This window comes from Chanodichthys erythropterus, chromosome 1 (genome assembly GCF_024489055.1).
Source record: "Chanodichthys erythropterus isolate Z2021 chromosome 1, ASM2448905v1, whole genome shotgun sequence".
Classification (NCBI taxonomy): domain Eukaryota; kingdom Metazoa; phylum Chordata; class Actinopteri; order Cypriniformes; family Xenocyprididae; genus Chanodichthys; species Chanodichthys erythropterus.
Window position 1 is genome coordinate 29953193 of NC_090221.1, and position 13266 is coordinate 29966458.

The 13266-nt window shown below is 36.1% G+C and overlaps 1 protein-coding gene across 8 annotated transcripts in view; it reads right to left on the bottom strand.

Moving 5' to 3' along the window:
* zgc:66433 (uncharacterized protein LOC321250 homolog) overlaps positions 1–13266 on the bottom strand; it is a 48834-nt gene that overhangs the window by 22887 nt on the left and 12681 nt on the right. For 6 of the 8 annotated variants that reach the window (XM_067381233.1, XM_067381155.1, XM_067380843.1 and 3 more), the window contains 3 exons: positions 6939–7018; positions 1167–1335; positions 902–1034 (listed from right to left, as the gene is read on the bottom strand). In XM_067381233.1, coding sequence (XP_067237334.1) covers positions 902–1034; positions 1167–1335; positions 6939–7005 — 369 coding nt within the window. In that variant the 5' untranslated portion in view covers positions 7006–7018. Of the gene's footprint in view, positions 1–901; positions 1035–1166; positions 1336–4588; positions 5706–6938; positions 7019–12903; positions 12946–13266 lie in introns of those variants that run through there. The other 2 variants (XM_067381081.1, XM_067381316.1) reach the window with 2 other exon arrangements.

Below are 13266 nucleotides of genomic sequence, written 5' to 3' on the forward strand. Positions count from 1 at the left end.
AACAACAACAACAACAACAAATCTAGCTTTATAGTATAATACTAAAACTGCATTCAGAATATATCCCTGGTACAGAATATTATACATTTTACTGGGCATAAAACAATACATTGGGCCTGTATTCAATTATGAATTTTGTGCTTACGGTTAATTGTCATACAAATAATTGTGAAGAATGAAATAATTCTCTTTTATTCATATCACTAATACTCTACTTTTTTACTCGGAATCATAATATAATTTTAAAGTTATAATAAAATAGGCCCATATGATTTACTTAAATGCTCTGAAAATTAATATAATATAATATAATATAATATAATATAATATAATATAATATAATATAATATAATATAATATAATATAATATAATATAATATAATATAATATAATATAATATAATATAATATAATATAATATAATATAATGCAGACACATGATTATACTGGAAGTGAGCATCATGTTGCGTCGTGATTTCATAGTGCTTTGTCTGCAAATGACAGTTTATATGGATAATGTTTTCAAAACACTTACTCACATGCACTAGCAAGTGGGCGTTGATACTGTTTACTATGCAATGGCGTTATCATTCATAACAGTAACCGCTAAACTGACAAGCCTTAAAGGAGCCGCCCCTTAAAAACTGATGTTTTCCTCACACACACACACACACACACACACACACACACACACATATATATATATATATATATATATATATATATATATATATATTTTATTTTATTTTTTTTTTTTTCAAAAAACTTTGTTAACATAATAAGCGAACCTCAAAGAACATATTGAAAAAGTTTAAAAAATCCATGTCATGACCCCTTTTAAATCAATAATCATGACAGGCTTACAATTAATACATGAATAAATCACAACAGCCTCTGAATACCTGTAAAGATTTCACTTTCCCATGAATGTTGTCCTGGGACGCCCCCAGACCCTCATTAGTCTCTGATGAGGGCGAATCAGAAACGAAGACACTATCATGTGACATGGCTTTGTTTCCCAAGCTGATCTTGGATCTGTGAATGAAAGACAGTAATGTTTATATGTCATATATCATTGGTAATATTTAATACTGTATAGCGTGTGATGAAAACAGATAGTAACACAAATAGTAGAAATGTAGTATAGAAATAACTTCATTCCCTCACCCCCGGTCATTGTCACTGTTAGCGTGGCTGATAGTTGGCTCTGAGGTGTTGACATCATCACTCGACTGACTGGCCTTCAAGCCACTCTCACCCGACGGAGCAGGACTTTCCTTCCTCTTTTTCTTAACAAAAAAATTCTTGAACGTCTGGAATTTGGACTTCTTTTTCCCTGGGTTGAAAACAAAACAGAAACATATTTAAATGAGTACCACTAAAGGAATCTCATAGGAGAATCTTGAATTTTGAGAGGCTTGAACATATGCTGTCAATTAGTCAATGTTCACTTAGCTAAACAAAATAAGTTCAACTGGCAGACAATCATGTTTACTGGCCCTCAAGTCTTGGGAATTATATATACAGGATGTTTCAACAATCACACTGTAATTTATGACACAAATACCACTTGTAAAAGGGTCAAGCAAGTAAAGTGAGGAGTCCTACTGACCGTGGTAAAGTACGTCTGACAGCAGACTGTTTCTGATTAGTTGGCTGTGGTTCTGCTGCCCTACATGGTTCAATACGTCCATTAAAATGTGTTTATATGATACATACTTAACAAATTGTCATTGTAGACCCCTGAATATTCCCTCTTGGGTGCTTATATAACACATATAACACTAATTTATCTTCAGTTGCCAATAAAGACCTAACTGTATTATTTAAATGGCTGTAAAACTGATCCACTGTTACTTTTGTTTTAAAAACTCATTTGTAAATAGGTCCAGTGAGGTTTAATGTAGGATAATTTTTCACAACAATACTGTCAAGCACACAACTGAGCTACCTGTAGTAAAACATTTAGGGCCAGATTTACTAAACAAGGCAAATTAGCCTGAGAGCACAATTCCAGAAAAGCGCAGAAGGGAGTGGAAAGTTTGGTGCGTGATCTACTGACAAATTAAAGAACACAGGCACAGTCAGGTCATTTTCATAATGCCCAATGCAATCTACCAAGAGCAGGGCAAATTAGCATCTGGTTTAAGACATGATTTTTTTGAGTGGTAAATAATAGCACAAATTCCAGTAAATTTACGAGCACAAACCTTAATAAATCACCTTGCATGATTCATTTAAATACTCTCCTCCCATAAATTTGGCATCTGAAAGGGAAACTCCTACAAGGTCACCCAAAAAATAACCCTGTCCACTAATTTTTCACTGCACATCTTTAGTAAATCCTGACAGTAGTTTTTTAAAGGTGCTGTAGAACGTTTTTTTAAAAGATGTAATATAAGTCTGTAATATAAGGTGTCCCCTGAATGTGTCTGTGAAGTTTCAGCTCAAAATACCCCATAGATTTTTTTAATGAATTTTTTTAACTGCCTATTTTGGGGCATCATTAAATATGAGCCGATTTAGGCTGCGGCCCCTTAAAATGCTCACGCTCCCCGCCCCTGGAGCTCGCGCTTGCCTTAAACAGTGCATAAACAAAGTTTACACAGCTAATATAACCCTCAAAATGGATCTTTACAAAGTGTTCGTCATGCAGCATGTCTAATCGTGTAAGTATGGTATTTATTTGGATGTTTACATTTGATTCTGAATGAGTTTGATGGTGTTCCGTGGCTAAAGCTAACATTACACACTGTTGGAGAGATTTAGAAAGAATGAAGATGTGTTTATGAATTATACAGACTGCAAGTGAAACGATGGTAACTTTAACCACATTTAACAGTACATAAGCAATATGCTAACGAAACATTTAACAATTTACAAATATCACTAAAAATATCATGGATCATGTCAGTTATTATCGCTCCATCTGCCATTTTTCGCTGTTGTCCGTGCTTGCTTACCTATTCTGATGATTCAGCTCTGCACATCCAGACGTTAATACTGGCTGCCCTTGTCTAATGCTTGAACATGGGCTGGCATATGCAAATATTGGGGGCGTACATATTAATGATCCCGACTGTTACATAACAGTCGGTGTTATGTTGAGATTCACCTGTTCTTTGGAGGTCTTTTAAACAAATGAGATTTATATAAGAAGGAGGAAACAATGGAGTTTGAGACTCACTGTATGTCATTTCCATGTACTGAACTCTTGTTATTCAACTATGCCAAGATAAATTCAATTTTTAATTCTAGGGCACCTTTAATGCCAAAAGAGGGTTTACACTGGTGCAAGCTGTTAGTTGTAAGCTGTAATCTGGCCCATAGTGTTAAATCAGGTGATTTCTGAATCATTCAATGATACAGATCAGTGGAATACAAAAAACATTCTTGTTTTCATCATAGATATCTACACAGATACTTCATGCTTCAGACACATCCACAGTTTTTGAAACAGTCAACATTTCAGATGTTGCTTATTATTCACACTAACAAATTTTTTTTGTAAAAAAAATGGCTCAAACACTGTGCAGCCTTACGACACAAACAGGGCGCCTTGCCGTTTTTTGATCATTTGTGTTTATAAAGCATATACAGTTGTATTTCTTTTTTGAAAATGACCGATCGTTTTACTAGATAAGACCCTTATTCCTCGTCTGGTATCGTTTAAAGACCTTTGAAGCTGCACTCAAACTGTAATTTTGACCTTCAACCATCTGGAGGCCATTGAAGTCCACTATAAGGAGTATAATCCTGGAATGTTTTCATCAAAAACCTTAATTTCTTTTTTATTGAAGAAAGAAAGACATGAACATCTTAGATGACATGGGGGTGAGTAAATTATCAGGAAAATTTTATTTAAAAGTGAACTAATCATTTAATACCAGGTGCAAGCAAGGCCTTAGAAGCCTGTCCAAAATCGCGAGGTTGCATGAGGTTCCTTCATGCACAAATGCTGGCTGCAAAAGTCATTGCCATTAGGCAGCGAGGCAAGCAGCATAAGCTTTCGGAAGCAGCCACTTTCTAATTTCTATGCATCAAGACATGTGACTATGACATCACCTAGAGTGCACAGCTTAGATGCAGAGTGATTAAAGTGATTTTAACAATTAGATTACAAGCTAATTTTATTCATCCCAAAGGTTAAGATCCAGAAAGGCCAAAACAAACACTGAAAGGTCAGTCTCATTCAAGTGCTTTTTAAAGAAGTATAGCTGTGTGAACAATACTGGGATGGCAACCTTTATTACTGACTCATTCTTTCTCCTGAGAACAAACAATCTTCAATGCTGGCTTGCCTATTGTTGTGGTGTGATTTATAAAAATAACTCTAGACAACCCCCATTTGATTCCTTTAAAGATGCCAAATCTATTTGTCCTAACAGCCATCGACTCCAATCACAGCTGATTCAAATAGAACTTGGCTAACAACATGATAGTTTCATAAACACATAGCGTACAGAAATAGTGAGTAAATAGTCTGTTTATTTCCGCCACATTTCTTTTCTCTTTCTTCAATTGCCTTCTCTATGAAGGACACATGAGATTTGGCTAAAATAAGGTATTTTAGATATGTTTCTACCTACCTTTTGGAAGAGTCATCACTTTTGCCGGTGATCCCTTAAATCTGTCTCCCTAGGTTTTGGAACAGCATTCACTCAACTCAACTCAACTCAACTCAACTCAACTCAACTCAACTCAACTCAACTCAACTCAACTCAACTCAACTCAACTCAACTCAACTCAACTCAACTCAACTCAACTCAACTCAACTCAACAAGACTTTATAGATAAAAACATGGTTTTGATGACTGAATTTACTGTTCCCCATACAGTCTTTGAGGACTTTAGATTATGACTTCAGGCTTTGTGTTTTGGTGTTCCCTTGCTGCCTGACATCCTGTCTCTCTCTCTCTTGTCTCGGGGAGAGTCACATGAGGCAGCTCTACTGGCAAAGCCTACAGTCTCCAGCTGTGGCCTGTCTAAATGCAGTAAACAACGCAAAAAGAAAGAGATCTCACTGTCTTTTATAAACCACTCAATGCTCGGTTATTTGATTACACAGTAAGAGATGCTAAATATTGCCTTCTAAGAACAGAGCCTTAGTATGTTTAAATGTGGCCACATTAAACGCTGAGTGCATAAGATAAAAAAGTGCATTGTTTGCGTTGTGGCTTTATTTCAGGGATGTACAATTCAATTGTTTATGCTACTATATCACAGCAAAGGTTATTATAAATCAACTTTATCTTTGTCAAAATAAATAACTGTACATTTAATAATATCCCAATCAGGACTTTTAAAATACTAGACCAGGCTTTTTCCAAGGATCTGCACTCCTGTTCACTACAATGACTCATATTTTCCATTCAAGTCACTCCCTTGTAGCAGAGAGACGTGATTGTTTTTTTTCTACCTTCAAAGTTAAGCAAACAGCCTTAGAATGTAGGATTTAAAGGAGGATATTATTGGTTAGAGTAGATTAACCTACTGAATATATTTATGACTGAGATGAAAACTGATGACCACAGTTAGAAGAACAATAATGCAATCTATAGGAATTGTTACTGAATGAAACAAACAAATCTGAATGAGCTTTTTTGGTGAATTTTCAAGAATCAATGTTCCAACAATTTGCATGTAATTTTGAATGAGCAATTAAAAACATTCGTAAAGTACAATATAATAACTGCAAGGTGAAATAACATAGCCTACAGTGTTATTAAATGAATCAAAGAATGAATCTGAGGTAAACTGATTCAGAGGATTTGAATCTGAATGAATCTGAATGAGCTTTTTTGGTAAAGTGATTCAGAATATTTGAGTCTATAGCAAAAATCTAGCCTCTATTAATGTAGCCTACAGGAAGGGTCATTGAATAAATCAAAGAATGAATCTGTTTTTTATTTTAGTGAACTGATTCAGAAGATTTGAATCTATCCTCTATTAATGTAGCCTACATATCCTAATTAATCAAAATTAATCTGAATAAGCTTTTTTGGTAAACTGATTTAGAAGATTTGAATTGGAATGTATCTGGAAGAGCTTTTTGGTGAACTGATCCAGAAGATTTGAGTCTATTTAGCCTACATGAAGGGTTATTAAATGAATTGAAGAATAAATCTGAATGAGCTTTTGTTTGGCGAACTGATTCAAAAGATTTAAGTCAGCAATAAAAATCTAGCCTCTATTTTTGGATCAACAATTATAAAAATACAGTATTTTATACTGTAATAATGTAGCCTACAGGAAGGGTTACTGAACAAATTATTAAATGGATATGAATGATTTTTTTTAAAGACGGTTTCAAAAGAAGAAGATTCAGAAGTCTTCGAAAGTACAAATTCTTACTTACAGATGACACTCTTATGAAATATCTGTATTCATATGACTATATTTGGATCCCTTCCTTCACGTGTAAGTTAATGGCCATGAGTGTAATTAATATGACCCTGGTCATGGATCAATTATCAGTATCCTGTGATTGATCTGTACAAGATTAACACCTCCCACACACACTATAGGCACTGACTAACTCTTGAACTTAATGGACTTAGAGAGAACCACAATCCGACAGAGGAGATTATGGTCGCTCTGCAAGCACCTTATTTTGCAAGGAAATGGCTAATCCTCATCACCACACAGGCCTGCCGTCTGCAGGATCTGACTCTAGCAGACTGGACTTCCTCCTTCCCACACTAAACTGGAGAGAAGGGTCAAATGTCGGACAGTGGAAAGCATGCTCGTATGGGAGAGACAAATGTTGTCTTTGTCTGTGTGCTACATGACTTCCTGCAAGTGAGAACTAGTATCTTGTATCACTTAATTTATTAGAGTGTCCTAATTCTTCATGTATGATCTCTACGTGGGGAAAAATGTATTACATTTCCATTGTTCATATGGATGATAAAACACTAATCGGGAATTGAACATTACCTGAACACTCTTCTGCTGCTTCTGATGGTTCAGTAGTGGCTGTGACGTCTGGAGATCCTGAGGCCATGATATCACAATCACTGTTGGGAAAAAAAAAAAAAGGTTTGTCAGATAAATGATTATTGGATACTACTACTGAGGTACAGTTGAATGTGAGGTTTGTGAGGTAGAATGGAACCATAAATCAAAGTTTAATAAATTACACACATAAGGTTCATATAACAGTTAACCAAAAATTAAAATTCTGTCATTATTTATTCAATTTCATGATGTTCCAAACCAATATGTCATTCTTTCTTTTGTGTTAAGGTGCAGTCACATTTATCATTACTCTCCAAAATTTTGCAGATGAAATCCAGTCATTTCAATTGAAATTAGAGTTTCGTGTGAAGCCGAAAAGGTTCCCTGTGCAGATTTCCCTCAAGTTCAGGTTGGTCTTGCAAATTTTTTGTGCTGACCAACAGAAATGTGCTTGGTTTGAAAGTGACTTCTGTGTGAGCTGTGCTACGCTATAGACAATGGACCCTTTTTTGCCCATAAAATTTGCCTAAATTTTGCTAATGTTTCTGCACCTTAACCCAGAAATTTTACAGAATTCCTGGGCTGCACTCTTCCATTTGACAAAAATTAACTGTTGAGCTGAAAACAAATCTTTGTGTGGGAAACAAACCAAAATACAATAAAAAGCTGATGACATGAAATGTCAATTAAAATGTGAAACTTTTATGGTGCTTACAACATGAGTCCACCTTAATTTTCCATGTTTCCTTCATTTTCGTTTATTCTTTTATTAAATTGGAATGCAAAAAAACATGTGGGTAAACTATCACATTCTTCAATTGTTCTTTGAAGCACCTTGGGTTCAGCAAAGAGGTTCATTTCTCTCTCTCTTAGGGTTTCTGAGTGGGCTTTATGGTTTTGTAATGTATAATACTTATAATGTAACATAATATAAGTTCTCCTATGGCAGCACTTTTGGTTCTAAGCCCTTCGTCCAAGACAAAATTCATATCTAAGCCCTCATATCTAAACTTATGTGAACTTCTGGTACTTTTATTTCAGCTGCAATAAAAAAAAACAAAAAACAGGTAATTTTTTAGCATATTGGTCATTATATTATGTTTTCACACCATTATGAGATGGTGTAAAACATCAATGCACTAAATATATCAATGCACTAAACATGTTCTCAACCTTTATATAAAAAAGTACATAATTCAAATAATTAATCTTTAGCGAAAATGGAGACTGTTTAGGTTCGTCTTTATTTGTTTGTCTACATTGTCCTTCAAAAGTATGTATCTACTACACCCATGACAGAGGGTTTGTAACACCCAAGGATGCACAGGAGGCGTTGGTGATAAGACTCATTTAATGCTGACTCATTTAGATTACAACACTGGAGCCGAGTCACTCCAGTGGATCCACCGTATCTGCACTACCAGACTTGCTGATACTAGCAGCCCAAAACAGATTCCAGACCAGCTGAGGCCTCAGTGTTTGTCCTGATGAGTGACTACAGCCTAATCCTGGATCAGACTCTCCTCTGGAACACCTCCAGCTCTCAAGGAGGAAACTCTCAAACGGTATCTATGAAAGATGGCTGCAGTTCCAGGCTGGAGGAACGGCCAAACAGGATGTGGAGGCAATTTGCAGTCTAGTTTGACATGCATCAGTTTGACAAGGGTTATATATAATATATGATTGCTTGACTGGTTCACTTCTCTGTTGATGGCAAGCAACTATTACAATTACCTATGTAAAGTAATTTTCAAAGCCTTTCATTTTAATTGTTTCTATAGACCTTATGTGCCAGAGAAACAAGCACACAGGCATCTCACAGGCAAAAACGTTTTGCGGTAGCCCTGTATATTTCTATAGAATCATTGTTGAAGAGTAATTAATTAGCTGGTGAAGAGGATTTATGGATTTACACATGGGTTTTATAAGTATTTATCTTTACCCATCACATTATTCATCCATACACTCACGTAACCCAACACATCTGGCATTCTGTCATCACTCCCACTCTCTCTCGTACCACTTCCTGTACTCTTCCCACCATCCACTTCCTGTGATATTAATCAGATTCAAGCGGGTTTCTGCTACATTCTTTCAACAACATAACAACAGAGGAAAATGCCAAATATTTCCTACTTAAAACTTCAGGGATTGTGCAAGGCGTCTGTTGAGTTAATGCCTGTGTGTTGTGATGTGATACTCTTCATATCAGACCTTCAAATGTGTTTATCTTTTAAATGAAATAAATAAGCAACAGGTCATGTGATAGTCACACCAAAATACAATTATGTTCCATAGTCTCGGTAAAACTCTGTTATATGCTTCACATTTTTACCATTTGCATTAAACAGTAGAAGTAGAAAGCAACAGAAAATTATTAGGAAGAGGAAGTCGAAGACCAAATTCAAAACCGTATCGACTGAACTAATTTTGGGATCATCAGGATATTTATGTTTTCAGATATTTTGCGTAAAGTTTGAGCAAATATTGTATAAAAAAAGGGTTTTAATATGCACAATTTTCAGGGTTCCATTTCAAATTTCCATACTTTTCCAGACTCAAATTTCCAAACCTTTCTGTAGATTTTTCAGAACATATTTAGTTCATACAGCATTATTTTCAACATTATATTCAGTATATAGTAACACTTTATTTTATGGTGACTTATGGTTTACTTACTACATTTGCTTATAGTACTAACAGTGAATTATGCATAATTACAAGTAACTAACCCTAAACCAAACCCCAAACCAAACCCTAAACCAAACCATAAGGGCTTCGATATATTCACAGCAAAGTTCTTTTTCATTCTTCCCTTAAGGGAAAAAAGTATGAAATATGTGCCACACTATATACTGTTAGCAAACATCCTGCTGAGAGTGACGTTTAGAAATATGTGCTGTACGCTTTCCTCTCAATAACAAAATAAACACAAGAAAAAGAGAAAATAGCAAGCATTTTTTATAATAAAGCATAAGAATCTGATCATAGAAAAGTGGAGATGTTTGCACGAGCTTGGCAATTTGGAACTCTAGTAAAGTCACGTCACATTTATTTATATAGCACTTTATATAATAGATTGCTTAAAAGCAAGCAGCTTTACAGTATTAAACATGAAAACCAGTGCCAGTGTCTCATTTCATCAGAAGTAAAACTTCATTTTCCACTATAAAGCGGCTATGCAATGTGTTCATGTTTTCTATCGTGGAGGTCCGACCTCGACGGACTGAACAGAAGAAATAATTCAAAGAAGATTTCCACGTCAAAGAAGGCGGAGCCTCAGCGCACAACTACCCATATAATTGCCACAGACTATTGGTGGTACGAAGGTGTTTTCCAGTCAGAGTGAACTTTTCCGGAAAGTTCGCTTTGGCAAACTCCCAAATCTCCAAACAAGTTTCGTTTTGGCCTGAAATGACATCACAATCAGTTTGTTCTTTGATTTCGCTTGAAGTATATGGGGACCTTAAATCTATTATAAGTACATGTAGTTAATTAATATATTAATATATATTAATATATACTCTGTACTTATTTGAGTAAGTACAATGTAACTATATCACCTTAAAATAAAGTGTATCCAATATTTTTATTTTAGGTTGTTTCACTGGTTTTGTCTCAGTGATAACATGCTTACATGATGAGAAGAAACCTAAAATGTCCATAACCTGCATATATTCACCTCTGACACATCGGTTTGTTACTGTTAGGGCTGGGCGATATATCGATTGTCATGCGCGTTTCGTCAGTAAAACCGGTTCCCTGATTACCGCTAAATCGCCATCACCTGCTTTCAAATGGAGCGGCATTTAATAGCTACGCAATATCGCGTTCATTATCGAAGACGATTCATCTGCAATATGAACGCGATATGGCGTAGCTTGTCAGTGATCTATGGCTCTGTCTATTAAATGCCGCTCCATTTGAAAGCAGGTGATGCCTATTTAGTGGTAATCAGGGAACCGGCTTTACTGACGAAATGCGCGTGACAATCACATGCGATAAATTGCCCAGCCCTAGTTACTGTAAATGTGGTTTGATGTTGCATCATGATAAAGCAAAGTACAGTCTGATTTAAATGATCGTTTGCTTCTTTATTTGTTGCTGGTTTGAGTTAGTCTGGCTATTACCAGACAAAGCTCAATTTAAAATTGATCATTGGTCTGGGGAGTTTGCTATGTATTTCCTACTGCACAAGAGGCGTGATCAACGAGCATTAGTCAGGCAATTGGATAATCCTTCAACCAATCAGATCAACGATCCGGGTGACGTACTTTGCAGAGCGATGCGAAAAATCTAGACAGGTTTACCGCGTCTCAATCAGCTCCCTAGTTCAGTAGTCAGGGCACTGATTAGGGAATCAGCCACATTCACTTGCATGATATACTGATTCACGACCTAGGAAACTAGGGAGCGGATTGAGACGCAGGGTTTAGTTTGTATTGGTTTGTAGCATTGATCCGCGGTTTGTAGAAGCAGCAATGGCATAGAGCGGCAATGGCATAGAGCAATGACATTTCTCTCAGATAAGGTAAATGCTTAACACAATCGGCGTCACTGTGATTGTTCATTGTTATTTTGGAGTGACGGTCGTGCAAGAGACGGGTAGATCAGAGATTGAAAGCTGCTTGCCGTCGCTTCTCTATCGTCATCGTGTTATTCCCGCCAATAGCGAGCAAGGTGGATAAGCCAGTCTGTGATTGGTTCCCACAAAAGTGTAACAGCGCAGCAGAAATGAATGCATGGGTTTCCAGACTGAGTTGCCGAGCGAAATCAAATCGCTGGCAGATCAGGCTGGGTTTACCCAGACTAGTTTGAGTGGCATTTGAGTAAATATTCTTTTAGTGAAGTTCAAAAGAGACTCACTTATGGTATAATGAAATTATTATATACTTATGGTATATGACACTTTTGCATAATGAAAATGTTTGGCTTGAATTTATTCAGTCATGTTTGACAATCACAAAATGATCACTAAATTTTTGTCATTAAACTCTGGCTTGGATGATACATTTTTATAAATTTTCAGAAATGTATATTGTAGAAAACTGAATAGGGGCAATAGTCTGGAAATCCATCCATACTCATCCATACTTATCCAGACCTGGAAATTACACAATTCAAAATCCATACCGTTCCAAATGTGTAGGAACCCTCTCATTTGCCTATAAAAATATAATTTGCATGTTTTGAAGATTATTTTAAAAATAACATTGTACTGACACTTTTGTTTATACAGTGCAGAAGACAATCAAAAATAACTATTCAAAGCAGGGAACAATGTACCAAAGTACATCTGCGAGAGCAGAATAAAAAAGAAACTCAAGTCGAGTTCCATCTAGCTCACACCTTCAACATGTCTGCCAATCCAAACATTGCTGAACAAAGACACAGAGCAGCCGAGCCAAATATCATTTATATTCACATTCATCAGCAATACAAAAAGAGGCTATTTCACAATTCAAGCACAATCAACATGCTCTTGGTCATTTTTCTCCTCTTTAGTGACCAAACCCTAAGCCCTTAATAGTGTTATTCAGAGAGACTCGTCCTGCACTACAGACATGACACTTTTTGATACCTTGAATCGTACAGCTGATTGAGAAGAGATGTACTACAGTATTACTTTTCTAACGGATTAGACCTATTTCACCTGATGGATGATAAAACAACCATCAATGAAGGAGAAACATGAGACACACTACGTTCAAAACTTTCAATCAGTAGGATTTTTTGTTGTTTTTTTGAAAGAAACTAATACTCTTATACAAACTTGCAACACCTAAGTAACTTCTGCACAGGCAAGCACCAATTTAGTTTCACTTATGCATTTTACACAAGAAGTCAATGTAACAGACATTCAGAACATTCATGTTAACTGTGTGCTGAACATCACATGAGACCAAATAACAGCAGTCATCTAATGAGAAACAATCATCCTTACCCCTGCATGCAAGTACTATCTGTCTTCTACTGCTTAACAAAGACCAGATTTGCAGTTTCTGGTGATACTTAATTTGTTAGAAGGGGTTGTGCAGATTTGTTGTAATGGTTAGAGGGGGGCTGATGTGACATCAGAGCACATGGATGACCATACTCAAGGTCATCAGATAGCGCTCATTCATTTCCTCTTTCTATCTCAGGGGAAGAAGTGTATATAATGCTTCACATTCACAGACGAGTGATTCACAGATAGCTTATGTTGGTGTATGAGAAAACAAGACAAGAAAAACCACAGATACAAAGAACAGTCACGGCTAAAGCACAGACACACACCATAAAGCACTGATCATGAGGATATTCATAA